The sequence below is a fragment of the Schistocerca cancellata genome, chromosome 6, assembly GCF_023864275.1.
Source record: "Schistocerca cancellata isolate TAMUIC-IGC-003103 chromosome 6, iqSchCanc2.1, whole genome shotgun sequence".
In the NCBI taxonomy this organism is placed as follows: domain Eukaryota; kingdom Metazoa; phylum Arthropoda; class Insecta; order Orthoptera; family Acrididae; genus Schistocerca; species Schistocerca cancellata.
Window position 1 is genome coordinate 228,804,897 of NC_064631.1, and position 19,154 is coordinate 228,824,050.

Here is a 19,154-nt window from a genome sequence, read left to right on the forward strand (position 1 = left end):
TCAGTTCTTAAAATCCATTCCTGACAACTTAGGAAAGAGTCCTGATTGCTCAAAAAATTTAAAACTCATGCTATGTTGAATCACTTAAAATAGAGAGCATGCCTCAGTTCATGTCATTTAATGTTCTCTTATCAACATACAAACAATATTAATTTAAAATATGGCCCAACTGTTATGACAACACCATGTGTATTATATGTGGTTTGATGTGTGATTTAAAGAGCAATGCCCCAGACAAAGAGGAGCTAAATGATTTGGTTTCATCAAAGTGGACATTCAGAAGTATGCCACTGTCACATGACTGTCTTAACTGTCCAAAGGTTGTTGTCATTTAGAAGGAATCACAAAATTTTGCTGACTTATTTAAATGATTTAAAGGAACAACAAGTTTTGTAGTACGAACATAATCTTCAGACTACATTGGCAATACAAAGAATATTTATCAAAGATACACACAGATATTACAGTTGTTCTTTACAGTCTCTGAAAGTGTGATGGTCATCCTAAAACATTTACCAAAAGTTTGTGTATACATTAAAGTTGTTCTTTACAGTCTTGACATGTGCTGTGGACATCCTTCTTTGTAAGATGACCATGTCACATTCAAAGATTGTACAGAAGAAGTTAAATATCTATGTGTACTTTGGATAAATGTTTTTTATTGACATTGCAGCTTGAGGATAAGGTTTGTATCTCAAAATATTTTGCTCCATTAAACACTTAAATAAACCAACAAAATTTTGTGACTGGTAGCAGTTTCCAAAAAAGTTTTTCATATTTCTGAAACAGTCATGGTTAATTAAACAGTCAACTACCCATGACTGTCCTTATCCGTGATATAAGTGACTGCAGTTGGACTTTACATGATATCACTGAATTCTCAACACATGTCTTCTTGGTTGCCAAGTCTGCAGTCTGGTTGCCATGAAATTCGATGTATCCCATACTCAAAGGAAAGGCACTTCCATATAGTCAACAAGGTACTCTTTTCTAATATTGGATCTCTGCTAAGTACATTCTTTAGCTGCTTCATAAGGCACTCAGGAAATATGAGCAAACGAGAAAATACTTTGTTTGAGTAGATCTCATCTGATAAAAAGCCTCTGAGATTGCATACAACTCAGCACTGAAGATTCTAAATTCTGTTGATAAGTAATTTCTTAGGAATGTCTGGGATAAGAATGTGACAACTTGAGTACGTCCACTTCCTTAGGGCCATCTATGTAAACCATCTTGTTTCAATCTGGAATGTTATGTTACTGAGTATGGCATCCACCTCCATTAGTGCAGCACCAACAGCGTAGGTATTATGAGCTTCTAAGTAGAAGCGAGATACTTTTTTATAGCTTTGCCTATCTGCTTTTGTAATTTAATTTTTAATTTCTTGTTTCTTGTGTATTTACTAAGAGTAGACAGGTGTTTATTAACTGCACAGTGAACATTTACATTTTCTTCAGAACCATAGTAATTTGTTTTGAACAGATCAGTGACAGTTGCAAACATATCACTATTACACCAACCTCCATTTGAGCAGCACCAGATTATTTATTTGTTCATTAGATTATGAGCATCTAAGTATGGGCTGTTGAGGTTCGCCGACGACATTGTATTCTGTCAGAGACAGCAAAGGACTTGGAAGAGCAGTTGAACAGAATGGGCAGTGTCTTGAAAGAAGGATATAAGATAAACATCAACAAAAGCAAAATGAGGATAATGGAATGTAGTCGAATTAAACTGGGTGATGCTGAGGGAATTAGATTAGGAAATGAGACGATAAAGTAGTAAATGAGTTTTGCTATTTTGGGAGCAAAATAACGGATGATGGTCGAAGTAGAGAGGATATAAAATGTAGACTGGCAATAGCAAGGAAAGTGTTTCTGAAGAAGAGAAATTTGTTAACATCAAGTATAAATTTAAGTGTCAGGAAGTAGTTGGTTGGTTGGTTGGTTCGGGGAAGGAGACCAGACAGCGAGGTCATCGGTCTCATCAAATTAGGGAAGGACGGGGAAGGATGTCGGCCGTGCCCTTTGAAAGGAACCATCCCGGCATTTGCCTGGAGCGATTTAGGGAAATCACGGAAAACCTAAATCAGGATGGCCGGACGCGGGATTGAACTGTCGTCCTCCCGAATGCGAGTCCAGTGTCTAACCACTGCGCCACCTCGCTCGGTGTCAGGAAGTAGTTTTTGAAAGATTTGTATAGAGTGTAGCTATGTATGAAAGTGAAACGTGGATGATAAATAGTTTAGACACGAAGAGAATAGAAGCTTTCAAAATGTGGTGCTACAGAATAATGCTGAAGATTAGATGGGTAGATCACATAACTGATGAGGAGGCATTGAATATAATTGGAGAGAAGAGAAATTTGTGGCACAACTTGACTAGAACAAGGGATTAATTGATAGGGCATGTTATGAGGCATCAAGGGATCACCAATTTTGTATTGGGGGGCAGTGTGGAGGGTAAAAATCATAGAGAACAAGAGATGAATACACTAAACAGATTCAGAAGGATGTAGGTTGCAGTAGGTACTGGGAGATGAAGAAGCTTGCACAGGACAGAGTAGCATGGAGAGCTGCATCAAACAAGTCTCAGGACTGAAGACCACAACAACACCAACAACAACAAGAAGTATGGGTGTGTTTACTTTTTTAGCTTATTCTTTAATTTGTTGTGAATGTCTGTAGTGCAGATTTACACCATCTTTGGCGTGAATAGGACTATGAATGGTGTGTTCAGATGAGAGATGTGTTAAGAGTTCCTTCACTCACAACTCTCAGCGGTGCTGTTTCTGGTTAAGCAGCCTGAGGCTGTCGCCACTGAAACCAAAGTAGACACAAGGTATTTGCTATGAGTCAGTATGAGCAGAGGTTTATACTTAACAACTGGAATAAATTAATAATTACCTCCTTTTATAATCCTACTGACTTTGATGATATAGTTGCTGGAGATTCATGGATAATTTGAGTCTCATTTTGACTCCTACAATTTCACACTGATGGCAAAAAAATTGCAATACCAAGGAGGAGTTGGACAATATGAACGAAAGCTTGTAGGTGTGTTTCTATATCTGAAAGGTGATGTCTACTCAAGTTTCACACCAGTCACATAAGAGTGGCACTAGTAGCCCCACTATAATATTACAAATTGCTTTCAATATACACTGCAATAGTCATGGGCATTACTTACCTTTGAGAGTGGACATGGAGAGCTGATGTTAGTCATGAATGCCTTTAGGACAATAAAGACACCATTATCAACACATCACTGAGTTTGATCAAATTCATGTAATAGGGCTATGAGATGCTCAATGTTTCTTCTGCAATACTGCAGAAAGGCTTGGCTGGAATGTAGCCACTGCACATGATTGTTGGCAGTGACAGTCATGAGAAGGGACGGTCACAAGAACACCTAGCTCTGGACGGCTACTTGGCACTACCAAGAGAGAAGACCACTGTGTTCAGCATATGGCTGTAGCAGATAGTACTGCACTACAGCAGCAGTTTCAGAAGAAGTTGGCAAACACAACAACACAATGAACTGTTACAAATTGCTTACTTCAAGGACAGCTCCAAGCCAGATGCACTGTAGTGTGCATCCCACTGACCCCGAACTGCCGTCATTGGTGACTGAAGTCGTGCTAACCAAGAGCTCGTGGGAGGGCAGGGTGGAGTTCTGTTGTGTTTTCTGATAAACACTGGTTCTGTTTCAGAGCCAATTATAGCCATGTGCTGGTTAGAAGGATGCCAACTGAGGGCCAGCAACCAATCTGTCTGTGTACGAGACACACTGGACATATACCTGGAGTTATGATGAGGGGTACAATTTTGTATGGCAGCAGGAGCACTCTCACGGTTATCCCAAGCACACTTACTGAAATTCTGTATGTCAGTCTGGTGATTCAACCTGATGTGTTGTCATTTATGAATAGCATTCCAGGGGGTGTTTTCCAATAGATAACGATCATCCACATATTGCTGTTGTAACCCAACATACTCTACAGAGAGTCAACATGTTGTCTTGGCCTGCACAATCACCAAATCTGCTTCCAATAGAGCATATGTGGGAGATCATCAGACAAAAACAGCGTTACCCATCCCTCTATTGATTGGCCAAGTGCAACAGGCATGGAACTCCAGCCCACAAATTAACATGTGGCACCTGTACAACACAATGCTTGCATATTTGCAAGGTTGCATTCAACATTCTGACAGTTACACTGGTTATAAATGTACCAGAATTTCACATTTGCAATGGCTTATCCATACATTAATCTGTGATTCTACAATGTTAATCACTTAACTAGGTTACATAGGTAAATGTACTCACAAAATGCGCTAGTCTACAGTAATTATATTTTGGTGCTGCAATTTTCTTTTTTCATCAGTGTAGTTAGTGGTGTCTTCAATCTATCCTCCATAGGTTGGCAAAAATACATGTTTAAATCAGTGGTAGACATAAAATACTGTCCAAACTCAAACTAACTGCTTTCTCTGAAAATTATTTTGAGCAAATATTTCAAGAGGCCAAACAAAGAGTAGATGGTTACAACAACATTGTAGATCTCTTAGTGACAATCAGTCTTCAGCAAGTAAAGAGCAAAATGATGGATACAGGAATTAGTGACCACAAGGTTGCTGAAGAGAGATTGAATATCCAAGTCCACCAAAAAAATTCACAAATTATATCTATTTAGAAAAGCAGATCACTTGATGTCTTCCTAAGAGATACTCTCCACTCCTTTCATACTAACTACAAAAGTGTCGACCAATTGTGGCTTAAATTAAAAACAAAACAGAAAAGTAGTGTTGATGGCAATTGTGAGTTCTGTACCAAGCAAATTAAAATAAGTGATGAAATCAATCTCCTATGGTACACAAACCAGGTCAGGGCAATGTTCCAGAAACAATGAAAAAAGTATGCCAGAAATAAAAGAATACAAAATCTTCAAGATTGACAATGGTTTTCAGACACTCGAACCTTCGTGCAAACTCCACTGCAAGATGCTTTCAATAGTTTTCACAACAAAATCTAGCTTGAAATCTGGCATAGAAACCAAAAAGTTTCAGGTCACATGTAAAGTATATCAGCAGCAAACCACAATCAGTATCTTCACTGTGCAATGGCAAAGGTAATACTGCCAATGACATTTCCACTAAGGGAATTATTAAATATAGTTTTCCAAAAATCCTGCACCAAAGCAAGAGCAGTGAATATTTTAGAAATCAAATCAAGAATAGCTGCCAACAAGAGTAATTTCAAAGCAGATACTCTTGGTGACCACCACGCGTTCAGAAAATAACATTCTTGTGGAATACAGCTGGCTCTTTATTCATGAGAACTAATGAATGCTATCAACAGAGGATATCAAGGTGATTCCACATTTCTAGGTTCCAAGAAGGCTTTTTAACACCTTTCCTCACAAGAGGTTTTTAATCAATTTTCTTGTCTAGGGAGTACAATCTCAGTTGCATGACTGGATTTGTAATTTCCTGTCGGGTCACAGTTTGTATTCAGAATGAGATTTTCACTCTACAGAGGAGTGTGCGCTGATGTGAAACTTCCTGGCAGATTAAAACCGTGTGACGGACCGAGACTTGAACTTGGGACCTTAGCCTTTTGCAGGCATCTGAGCTACCCAAACACGATTCACACCCCATCCTCACAGATTTACTTCTGCCAGTACCTCATCTCCTACTTTCCAAACTTTACAGAAGCTCTCCTGGGAAACTTGCAGAACTAGCACTCCTGAAAGAAAGGATATTGCAGAGACTTGGCTTAGCCACAGCCTGGGGGATGTTTCTAGAATGAGATTTTCACTCTGCAGCAGAGTACGTGCTGATGTAAAACTTCTTGGCAGATTAAAACTGTGTGCCAGACCGAGACTCAAACTTGGGACCTTTGCCTTTCACAGGCAACTGAGCTACCCAAGCATGACTCACGCCCCGTCCTCACAGCTTTACTTCTGCCAGTATCTCATCTCCTACTTTCCAAACTTTACAGAAGCTCTCCTGTGAACCTTGCAGAACTAGCACTCCTGAAAGAAAGGATATTGCGGAGACTTGGCTTAGCCACAGCCTGTGGGATGTTTCCAGAATGAGATTTTCACTCTGTAGCGGAGTGTGCGCTGAAGTGAAACTTCCTGGCAGATTAAAACTGTATGCCAAACCAAGACTCAAACTCGGGACCTTTGCCTTTCGCGGGCATCTGAGTTTGTATTAATTGACAGGAAGTCACCTAGTGATACTGAAGTGATACCTGGGGTTCTACCAAGAAGTGTTAAAAGTCGTCTAATGTTCTTAATCTATATAGCTACTTTAGGAGACAATCTGAGCAGATTGTTTGCAGATGATGATATTATTTACTATCTAGTAAAGTATCAGAAGAACAAAATGAATTACAAAATGATTTAGACAAGATACTGTATCTGCATAGTGTTCAAAGAGACAATTGCCCCTAAGCAATAAAAAATGTGAGTCCTCCACATGAGTACTAGAAAAGTCCCATTAAATATCAATTAGAGAATAAATAACAAAATTTTCAAAAGTTGTTAATTCAACTAAACACCTAGGGATTACAATTACAAACAACTTTAATTGGTGTCATAACATAGAAAATATTATGGGGAAGGCAAAGCACAGGCTGTGTTACTGTGTTCTATTGGCAGAACACTTAAAAGATGTGATAACCATAGCTGAAGAGACTACCTGCAATATTGTCCTCTTCTGGAATACTGCCACATGGGACAGAATCCTTAGCAGACAGGACTGATGATGAATGTCATCAAAAAAGTTTAGAGAAATGAGCCCATTTTGTATTATCATGAAATTGGGGAGGGAGCACCGTGAATATGATAAACAAGTTGAAATAGCAATAATTTAAACAAAAGTGTTTTTTTATTACGGCAAGATCCTCCTACAATATTTCAATCACCAAATTTCTCCTACAAATGCCAAAATATTTTGTTGCCTCCCACATACATAGAGAGACATGACAACTGTAATAAGAGAAATTTGAGCTTACACAGAATGATTTAGGTGTTCATTTTTTCCCCACAGTATTCATAAGAGGAACAATTGAGAACCCTCTGGTAAACATTTAAATGTGAACTCCAGAGTAATAACATAGCTTTAGATATGTAATAAGAGAGGTGCTGCACGCTCCTTTGCAGGTGGTTAGTTGGATTCGGTAGAGCATCTGGAGGTGATGTGTTCATGATTCAGGTTTGGAGGACAGTTCCTGTCAATGAACACCTTGGCAGCTATGAAAATGAAAATGGAAATATTGTTCATTGTTTGTTGATATTATTTGACTAACAATCTTAAATATCATTAGAAAGCTGAAGTTCAATGACAAACAATGATTAAATCAAGCAAATTCATGCATAGGCATTCAGGTTGCAAAGGGACAATACATAATCTTGGCTCTTGATCAAAACCGTAATTAAGTTGAAAATAAATCTGCACTAAATGAGGCATCCAGGTTTTCATGCACATATAAAGCATTCCTCTGGATAGTCCATGAACAGGTTGGTACAATGAAGCCGTGGATTTAAAAGAAAAAGACTTAGTTGTGGAGACATCCAAATGTTGGGAAAGGTAGTGTCAAATAGCAGAAGTGCATATGATTTTAGTGTATATAAGGAAATGGTATCATAGAGATGAAAACAAACTTTTCCCCATAATCTCTATTTCATAATTATGGACTGCTGAAACATAATCATTCAGTTGAAGAATCTTGTAATCATTTCAGAAAACAACTTTTTTTATAGGCAAAAAGCACAATTCTTTCTTAAACAACTCTTAATCTGTTAGTTTATTAGTTTGTATACATACCACATTAGTCAGAAGCATTCTTGACTGTGCAATGTCTTTGTCTCTTAAGAGTTCATGAATTCTTTTATTAACTATGTTCCTCATAGTAGTCATTATCCCTTGTGGTTTCCAGTTACGCTCTTTAATCAAGTATGTCTGGGCCAGAGGTACAGAATTTTTAGAAACCGAATCAAGTACAATATTTTCGTCATCCATAGAGGTCCACGAGCTCCACAATAGCTTTGAATCTTCTGGCAAACTGTCAAGTGGTTGGTAACCATTCACAGTAGTGTTTTGCTCCTTTGGGTATCTGCTAAGTTGGGATCGTAAATTTATGACATGTGCCATTATTTCTGTAACAATGTGTTTTAATTCACGTTTGTCCATGAAATCTGAGACTTCACTGTTTCTTCTTTCACTGTAGATTTTGTTGTGTAAAAACTGTATCAATTCATATGCATGGTTCAAAGACAGCAAAATTAAGTTAGAAGTAAAAGCTACATTTCTTAAGTTTTCCTTGACAGCACATTCAACAACATGAAATAAATCATTCATGTTTTTTGTTGCATTGCTCAGTATTTTCAAGAAGTTTTCATCTGATGGACTTTCATGGAATGTATTCTTGAAGGCTGCAAAAAATATAAATATGTGATGTAAACAAAAATATTGAACAACTAACTTATTTTCAGGGTGAAAGAAGCACTATACAGAAATAAGGAAAGAGAAAAAATCAGTAATATGGTATATTATAGTTTACTTTTTATATAATAGACAAAATTAATAGATATTAAAATATGCAAACCTTGTGAGTGCAAACCAAATGATAAACGAGCAACATCCATCTGATGTTGTTTCAAACTTTCAGACAGTGCAGATAATGGCACAGTCAAGTCTTTCCATTCTTCACCCTGTAACAGCTGACTGACTGTTTCAGTGTCCATACACTGCATTATCTGTAACATACAGTTTGGAAAGTAAAATGTGAATGTTCCTCTGTAGAAAACTGATGATTTAAGAAAACAGCTCTACTTCCAAGATGAGAGAAGTTCAAAACGAGTACAGTTTAGGTACTAATGTTCCTTCAGCACCATATATAGAACCCAATACTACAATTATCAATAATTGATAGTGCTGCATTCATGCAAGTGCTTCATTTTAATCTACCTCTGTGTACATATCATATTTAAAGAGTGTTTACTATGAATTCTTCCTTAATATGAAACTAATAACTTAGACAAAAACAAATAAAAAGACTGATCAATACGGTTAGTTAATGAGGAAACACAGACTATCAGCTCACAACAGTACCAAATGAGGAGAAAATGTGAAACCATTTTTATCCCTTCAAACAACAAGAGAATAAGAGTAAGAAAGGTGTGAATTACTGCTGGAAATTTAAAATCAATCAGAATCCACTCACAACTGTTGGATGTTCAAATATATCATTCTATCCAGTAAAACAATGTAAGGAATGTGTAAAAAGTCCTGCAAAGGTGATGAAAAGCACTGAAAAGGAAGTCAAAAGTGTTAGGATATGGCCCACGCAGAATGGTACTAATGGACAGTTCACATAGTGAGTCATAGCAGAAACTGTGAAGATTCCAGTACAAAAATGGCTCTATCATCAGCACAGTGCAACTGCTGACACTTCTTTGAAGTGAAATACTTCAGCATTCTACTCCTAAGGTCTTCTAATCTTAAAAAAGTAATAACATAGATAAAAGAAATTTTCATTGAGTAAAGAGATTATCTCTGTTGTGGATAAGTATTTTTAGGATTTTAAACAAATTATTCTTTTATCAGATTAAGTGTATTTGTTGGACCAAACATATTGAGCACTAGGGAAACTATGTTGGGAAATAAATTTTTGTGAAAATAAATGTTGTTTTACCAAACTTATCGATCCAATTTCAAATAGTAAACTAGCAAAATGAGACAGAATAGCTGAGCAATACTTACCTTCAAATATTTAGCACTGCAGATAGATACATATAAAAGTGAAAGTGACAACATTAGCTTAGCTTTAGAGCAATCAGTTCCTTAATCGAGGAGGAGAGACAAATAGGTTGGGGAAGGTTGCAAAGGTAGAGCATGCCAGTAAGACTGCAGGATGAGAGGGATTCACAAGCAAGTGAGGACTAGGGTAAACAAAAATAAAGATGTAAGGGGAGGTGTCTTCATCATTGTCTATCTATGTTCTCACTTTAGATGGGTCTGATTGACCCGGTGACCTGTTTTTCTTTTTTAGCACTCCCCAATCCATCGTCCTTTCTCCCTCATGACAATGATCATATGTTAGTGTGACACACACACACACACACACACACACACACACACACACACACACACACAGAGAGAGAGAGAGAGAGAGAGAGAGAGAGAGAGAGAGAGAGAGAGAGGGAGACCATGACAAAAACCATGTATGTTGCGAGACTGAAAATGTACAGTAAAAGGAAAAGAATACACAGATAACTGTGGCTGGCCAGTCATTGAAAGAAAAAAGCTGAGCCAGCCACTCTGAAACACTGCCTAAAAGCTTAGGCTGGAATCTACACACTTCACAAAACTTTAAAATTTTCAGTACATTTGTCTCATGATCAGCTAAAATTGATGGTATATCCCCAATGAAATTCCCTTCTGACCTCTCATCACAATATAAGGAGCCCCATTAATATTGTGGTATACAATGATCTTCATGCCACTGGTATAAAAGACAGGCCCATCCTCTTGTCAGAGTAGGAAGCCATGTGTTAGGGGACTGTTCCCTATTTGGAAGTGGGTCCGACACAACAGTGAAATGACAGCCTGCAAGGGAAGGGGCAGCAGGCCTCCTTGGAGGTTCATCACCCCAAATACCCACATTCCCCAGTATCCAGCAAATGATACTCACTTCCCTTGCCATTGAAGGAAGTTCGAGGGTGGTTTGAAAAGTTTTCGGAATGACCACAAGAGGTCAGCACTAGCGCAACAAATTGTTCACGTGATATTCATTGGACTGTTGCCTGTAAACATGTGCCACAACAGTGCTCTTGGAAGAGAGCTGTGGTGGTGACATGGCTCTGTTGTTCCCGCATTGTGATTTTCCAAAGATGGAAAAAAATCAAGATTCGAGCAGTGATTAAGTACATCATAAAGAAAGGTATGAAAGCAAAGGACATTCATGCCAATTTCCAGAATATACTGGGGAACTCTGCTTCTTCGTATTCAACTGTTGCCAAGTGTACAAATGAATCTAAATTTGGTCAGGAGAGCTTAGATGGTGATCCCCGCAATGGTCAGCCAAGATGTGTCACTGCTCCAGAAATCATTGCAAAAAATTACAAAATAGTCATGGAGGATCGCCGCAGGAAATTGCTCATGCTTGCCAGATGTCATCTGAAAGGATATATCACATTTTAACTGAAGAATTATAAATAAAAGATTTATCTGCATGATGGGTGCCACAACTCTTGATGCTGGGTTAAAAAAATATGCCATCGCCATGGCAAAATTACACAAACTAAGATATGAATTGTTGCCACACCTGCCTTATTCACCTGATGTGGCTCCATCAAGCTTCCATCTCTTCCCAAAACTGAAAATTTTTCTTGGTGGAGGAAGATTCACTTCAAACAAAGAATTGATGGCTTCCATCTCTTTCCAAAACTGAAAATTTTTCTTGGTGGAGGAAGATTCACTTCAAACAAAGAATTAATATCTGAAGTTGACAACTATTTTGCAGGCCTGGAGGAAACTCATTTTCAAGATGGGATCAAGGCACTGGAATGTCATTGGAATAAGTGCTTTAATCTACAAGGAGATTACACAGAAAAATAAAAAAAAGTTTCAGTGATGTAAGTTCTTTTTTTCTATTCCCATTCCAAGAAGTTTTCAAACCACCCTTGTACATTGACCAAGTACAGGCTGGTATTAGACTATAAAATTTTCTTTGACAAAGAAATTTGATCAAATATTCACCATATTTTCTTTGAGAAAATCTGACATGGCTCAAATAGGAGTATTACACTGTCACTGAATTTTCTTTGACAAATATCTCCGGCATCACAGTTCCTTCAGAATGGCTGACAAAGACCTATTACTGTGCTCTGCAATTGCGTGTACCACAACTGCATTGTATTTACATTTGGAGGAGGAGCAGAAGAGGAGAAAAAGGAAAATTACTTGAGTGAGGCTGTGGATTTCACAAGTTGCTAAAAGCATCCAACAAAATCTGTTATTGTAGTGGCAGGTCAGGGGTGTAAAGTCATATGAAAATTACTTGTGAATGGACAAGATTACATTTCAGTATATGCTCAGGAAAGTGGCTCCTCATATTACAAAGCAGAACACTCACTTCAGAAATGCTAAAATTTCAAAAGGCAGACTTACTGTAACAACACAGTTTCTTACAACAGGAGAGAGCTACTCCAGTTTACAGTATAGAAATCAAATACTGCAGTGCACATTGACAAAAATAATACCAATAGCATGTGGAGCTGTTTATAAAGTACTGAAGGAGGAATATCTGAAGCAAATAACTATTTAGTACATATTATAGCCATTAAGAAATATTTTTATTTCTACGAAAATTGTAGATGTTCTCCTTCATATCCTCTGGAGTACATCATGACCATACTTCATGGCTAATGGCCTCTGCAATTTTTTTTACAGTTCTTGCTTCTTCTAATTCCATTTTAGTATTTGGGATGTCACAAGTTATACAGTGCTTCATATACCTCATACATTTCTATCAATTTCATTGGATGGGCAATGCGCTATGTAAATTTTGAAGCCATGTTGATGCACATTAAATGTCAGACAACTGCAGCAATGCTAGTGCTCCAAGTGCAGTAGGCCCAAAAACATCATCCACAGCTCACGAAAGTGAATGGTGAAAAAGAATGCACACAGACTTCTTGGTGGAGAAATTAAAACTCCCATTTTATGCACTTTCCCTCAACCACTGAATAGTCAGTTACAATTGACGAGTTATTACTGCAAGTTTCAAGGAGGATCAAAAGACAGAGAAGTCATTCACAAACAAAGAGCTCTGGACAGGACATTTAACAACTGATGTAATATTATTATTAATAGCTATGGCAAAGACAGCCACACTTAAGACACTACCTTGAGGTACACTGTTTTCCTTCTCAAAGTGACCACAGAGGACATCACTGACTCAATATGTAACATAGCATGGTGAGAGGAAGGACCGTACAAAGACAAGAAGACACCCTCAAAAACCCCATTCATAGAGCTGCCCAAGAAGAATATGCTTCCAAGTAATATTGTATGCCTTCTTGATACCAAAAAATATACCACTTAAGTGACACTGGTGCAGAAAAGCCTGTTGTATAGCCACTTGCTGGATGGCCAGGTCGTATATCCTCTGAACCCACACTGAAAGTGACTAAGGAGCTGCCTGGATTCTAAGATCCAGAAAAGGTGGTGGCTGACCATCCACTCCAATGTCTTTCCTATACAGATAGTGAAGTCAACACTATGATAACTACTTGGGTATGTGCAGTTCTTCCCATTCTTTATAACAGGAGTTAAAATTGCCTCTCACTACGAGTCAGGAAAGAGTCCTGACATCAAAATGGGGTTAAAATGGATGAGAACGATATCATTTGTCTGCCCTGTGAGGTGCCAAAACATACTACAATGAACCATATCATGAGCACATGACTGTCACAAACAGTGATAACGCAAAATCTATCTCCCACATGGAGAAGGTGCAGTTGTATTTTTCTTCGGTGGTGGAACTGAAGTCTCAACTGTCCCTCTCAGCAACCACTCTGTAGTGCCAGAAAGCTGAATCCTGCCTGGCAGTAGCAGCAATGGTGAAAAAATAGGCTGCCATAGTCTAGACAATGGCTGGGGTTGGTCTGGAGACTTCCATTCCCCACTACAGCAGCCACTGAGTACCTCCACACTCTCCAAGAAATCCTCCTGATGGTCTCCCAAACAACTACACTTTTAGTTTAACAGTTTATGATGGTCAGGCACTGCTGCCACAATCGCTTTTTGTTGCCTCTAATAATTTGGTGAAATTGTACCCTTGCTAACCGAAAGGCTGCGAGTTTCTGTGCAGTAGGCCGACAGTTGAACCTATGGAGAGTTGCATGCCAGATCCTGATTGCAGAGCTGCATTTGTCACTTCATCAAGGGACAGGCTGTTTTTTCAGTTGGGCTGAAGATGGTAAAATGGAGACTTCAGTGGTGTGGTGAAACTTTTTGTAATATCATCCACGTATTACTGGACACGGTCTCAGTGTTCAAAAACAGGAAGTTGCATATAGAAGCATTGTCTGCCCTACTGAGCACCCAAGATGGCAGCTCTCTTTCAGACACCAATCTGTCTACCAAGTGAATCCCGATCAGAAAGAGATCACTTGAGTGCAAGTCGCCGACCTCCTACCATTGAGTGGTGTGTGCAAGGGCAAGAGAGCATACCGAGAGACTGATATCAGTGACCAACCCTATTTCAGTGCTGAAGTGCATGCTCTGCCCCATATTCAACAAACACATATATGAAGATAGTTTCTCTAAGCTTGGGGCAGGTGGAGCAGAACCCCAAGGTACATTGTGTGCATTAAAATCAACACAGATGAGGAAGGGTTGGGGGAGTTGAGTAAGGTGTTCACTGAGAGCCTCTTCACCTAGCACCTCTTGTGAAGCCAGGTAGAGTGAACTACTGTCAACCCATGATGCTCATGCACTGATACAGTGACAAATACAGAATTTAAAGTTCCTTCAGAAGATAGATACACACTGATCAACCCTAAGCTTAAAGGTATAGTTCCTCTATATGTGTCCTGAATAAAGTATCAAACAGAAGCCATTTTAGCGGTGAGTGTCTGTCCCCCTGTCGTGTGTGTGTGGGGGGGGAGTTACATGAGGGACTCACCATTTCCATCAGGATTATGTTCATCATCTGATCCATCAGACAGGATCAAGGTTGGATGGTCTGGCAGCTTTGGACCTGATGGTTTGGCCTGTTGGTTTTCATTTCCAGCTAGGATTTTGAAGGTTCTAGTAAGACCATTTCAATAGAATTATGTTTTTGGTTCTCTTCTTCTCTCTGTGGATAGGGCCTGTCATTGTCAATTTTAAAATTTTTATGGTTAATTGAAATGTTCAAAGACATTTCATGATTGCAGCCATTCCATGGTGTTTCAACTGGGCACCTGTCAGTCATCCCCAAGTGAGCCACTGAAGACTGACGAAGACAACTCCCACTCCTCAATTCAGGAAGTGTGCTATGGGTATTCCATGCTTGTGTCAAGATAGTGGTGACAGAGTGATGACACTACCCAACAGGCAGTGCTCTCACTGATGGAACCACGGAACTCAGCTGTCCTCAGGGTTGCCACTTGCGACAATCATTGGTGGTCTCCATTGTCTACAATTACAACAAACTTTTGAGATGATAGGGTTCCACACACTGTCGAAATACGTTAACTATGGCAGTGCATCAATGTGGCAAATCCACATGACCATTCATTCCCCACTGCTTGAGTGCAGAAGTATTAGGCTGGCAATGTCCACAACTGAGAAAGTCTGTTATTGCCAAACATTGATCTGCACCGGACGTTCCATGGAGTATGCTCAAATAATACTTTTGACCACACAACATCTTTCTGGGACTCCATTATTAAAGAATCCGTGCAAATTCACCTGGTGGAAAATGTGATGAACAGTGTTAGCAGTGGAGCCCTGCAAACCTGTGACCCATCTGAGAGGTCTGCGCACACCTGCAGTGTACGAGGAAGAGTGTGAACACACTTTGCATAGTTTGGCATAAGTAGATAAAGATGGCCGATGATGCCTCCTCCATTAACACAACTGAGTGAGCGTTTGTCCACACCATGTGGATGTCAAATGCATGTCCACAGCCAAGTGGATATCACACCGATGTCCACAGCCACATAAACAACACACAATCACTTGCACATACGCAGTGAATCTGCAGTGTCTGCAGTTAAAATCTCACTGACACTGAGACACATTTTAGACTGAACAAATGAAAAATATCTGTGTTGTGGAGTGTGATAAATTATTACAACTGTCAACTATGTCTATAATTAACAAAACACTTCAGTCTAGCAACACAGTAGGCCTTCATGAATAAATCAAGCAAATGAACTAATAGAACTTGTCACAGTTGATAACATTAACTGCAAAGAGGAAGGAAGTGTAAGATGTGGTGGTAAACAGAGCTGGACACTATTCAGATAATTTTCTATCTTTATAATTATTCTAATAAGTGGATCATTCAAACAAATTCATTCATGAATAAATTATTTGTAACTTAAATGAAGAAAAATGTACAACACCACCATATTTTCTTTGTTTACTTCTTGTATAGAATTCCATAACTAGTGTTTGTTCGCTTGGCTCAGTGCAGTTTCTGTTTGATAAATAACTTATTAATGGGTTGCATAGAATTGTGCAGTGGTGGGTGGCTCAGTGGTTAAGTTCCTCATTACAAATCTGACAGTAAAAGTTTGATCCCCTGTTGGTATTATGATTTTTTTGCTACTTATTGCTTCTTTCCCTTCTAACAATGCCAAATTAAGTTGTGCCATGGTACAGACTACATGTTAAATAGTAGGTCTGCCTCTAACAAGCAGCATAAGTCAGTTCAGAGATGGAAGTCAAGGGCACATCACCACATCTGGTAAAGCTTAAACTATCAGATACGGGTGTCTCGAACAATGGAAAGTTCTGGATGGAATAACGAAAATACAGAGAGGATAGACTGATACTCACCACAAAGAGGATGTGTTGAGTTGCAGACAGGCACAATGAGAAGGATGACTAAAATATTAAGCTTTCAGACGAAGTCTTTCGTCCAAAATGGAAACACTCACTCATTCACACAAGCCACTGTCTTCAGGCAGTGAAACCTGGCTGTGACTGCGTCTGACAATATCAAAGAGATAAAAAGGAGGTATGGAATGTAGACGGGATAGAAGTCATGTGTAGCATTGGAATGGGAGCAGGGAAGGGCAGCGATGGTTGAGGTTGTGGGCAGGGTTACAAGAACAAAGGATATGTTGTAGGAAGAGTTCTGGCACAACTCAGAAACCTGATGATGGTAAGAACAATCCAGGTCACGCAAGCTGTGATGCAATCACTGAAGTGAAGTACATTGTGTTGGGTAGCATATTCAGCAACTGGGTGGACAAGTTGTCTCTCTGCCACATTTATTGGTGACCATTCATACGGAGAGACATCTTATATACAATAGGCAAAGAAAAGTTGATAAATTGGGCCACGAGTTTTAAATGATGATGTCATAAAAGAAAATTTACTTTGAATATGATTTGGGATAATGAAGTTATTTACTAAAACCCAACGTAAAATTGACGATTTCTCAATTTTTGATGAAGAAAATTGTGATTTGAAAGTCTCATATCGTTATCCTGAAATAAAGATGATTTCAGGAGACATATCACATCAATATCCTCTTTGAAGATGTAGAACACATTTTCTTTAGTATGTCAGGAAGGCAAATCTGAATATCAAATACACTTTCTGATGAGACATTTGAAAAAAGTGTAGTTCTGAAAATTAATTTAAAAGCAACGAAATATACATTTCTTATAACTGACAAAGAATTGGAGTAATAAATCTCACTTGATTTCAAATTATTTATTATTCATAACATTTTTTATTTTGTGTGATTAATAAATATTTTTATTACTTTAAATTAATAATGTTTCAAATAAATATTTATATTTATTGAAATGAGTAATGAATAATAGTTGTTATCAGTATTTGTTTCTTATCATTTAAATAAATTCTATCCAACCCTAGTTGTGAGGGAAACACACTGAGCACAACCACACTGCAAATTCGCACCCTATGTGCAAGTGTGTGTTACCCACGTGGCTTTGGACATGCATGTGACATCCAAATGGCTGTGAACAAAACTCACTCAGGTGTGTTAATAGGCGATGCACCATCAGTCATCTTCGGCAACTTCTGCCAACCTATGCAAATTGTATTCACTCTCTCTCTCTCGCATGCAGCAAGCATGTACAGACCACTCAGATGGGCCACGGGTTTGAAGGGCTCTGCCACTAACATGGTTCGTCAGATTTTTGGCCAGGCAAATTTCCATTAATTTTTTAATAATGGAATCCCAAGATGATGATGCTGTGGTCAAAATTATAGTCTGATCATACACCACTGAATGTCCAATGATACAATGTTTGGCAATAGCAGACTTTCTCAGTTGTAAAAGGCAAGCACAGATGTTCAGTGTAGCATTGTTCCACACTGCATGTGGTCTGACCTATATAATAAGCCACTCCACATGGCAAGCTATTATGTACACCCTAGCCTTTTGCAATAACAAACTGTCCCTCAATGATCTCACAATATCTGTAATCTTTGATGGTGGGCTGAAATTTATGGATGATTCTCACTATCTTATGCAAAATAAGGCCAAAAAATGGCAGAGTAGCTCAAGACTTTGCCAGCATGCTCACCTATTCGTCCACTTCCTGGCTCTTGGTTTTAAATGACAGTGCTCGGTAAATCTTCTGGGTAGACAACTACAGTTATACATGTTCATGTCAAAACTGTAAAACACAAAGAAAAGGAGAGGAGTAAAATGCAACTACACATCAACCCCAATCGACAAAAGACAAGACAGCTAAAAACAGAGACGTGGAGAAAAGTCTATAAAATATTCCATAGAGAAATGGAGGTCCAGATCTAAAAATTAAATGGCATTCACCATATTGCTGCAACAGATAAAAAGTAAAACAATGTTGACAGCCCGCACGTCGTTTGCTAAAATGACTGATAACTCAGACAACAAGCACAAATGAGGATGTTCGCAGTTAGAAAAAGGGCATTCCATCAGGAAACTGCGGACAGTTAAAAGTCAGTCACAATGTGCACAAAGTGGTGGGGGAGCACCATCTAACAAATGGTGATGGCTAAAAAGACACGCCCAACAAGCTACCTAGTTAAAACGACCTTGTGGCGAGAGGGCTAAGAGGAGATTTCCCAAGCCACTGGGAGAGCCTTAATATCCTAGAGCTTGTTCTCATGAAGGGAGGACCAATTGTGACACCAAAGTGACACCACCTGCTGACAGGCAGCAACACAGAGATCATCAGAGGGAATGTAAGAACTAGCGGGCTGAGGTACGAGGACTGCAGCCTTGGCGGCAGCAGCAGCAGCAGCAGCAGCACCAGCAGCCTCGTTTCCTGTCAGACCAACGTGACCAGGAACCAACATAAACATCACAGTGGCTCCATCAAGAGTGAACAATTGACAGCTTTCTTGGACCTGTTGCACTAAGGGATGGATTGTGTGCAGCACACAGAGACTTTGAAGG

General features: G+C 39.0%; 1 protein-coding gene across 1 annotated transcript in view; it reads right to left on the reverse strand.

Moving 5' to 3' along the window:
- The window catches only part of LOC126088260 (spatacsin), a 388,646-nt gene that overhangs the window by 293,777 nt on the left and 75,715 nt on the right, over nt 1–19,154 (reverse strand). The window contains exons 8-9 of the mRNA XM_049906389.1: nt 8,616–8,766; nt 7,835–8,442 (exon numbers count right to left, since the gene is read on the reverse strand). Of these exons, the coding sequence (XP_049762346.1) occupies nt 7,835–8,442; nt 8,616–8,766 (759 nt within the window). The remainder of the gene's footprint in view (nt 1–7,834; nt 8,443–8,615; nt 8,767–19,154) is intronic.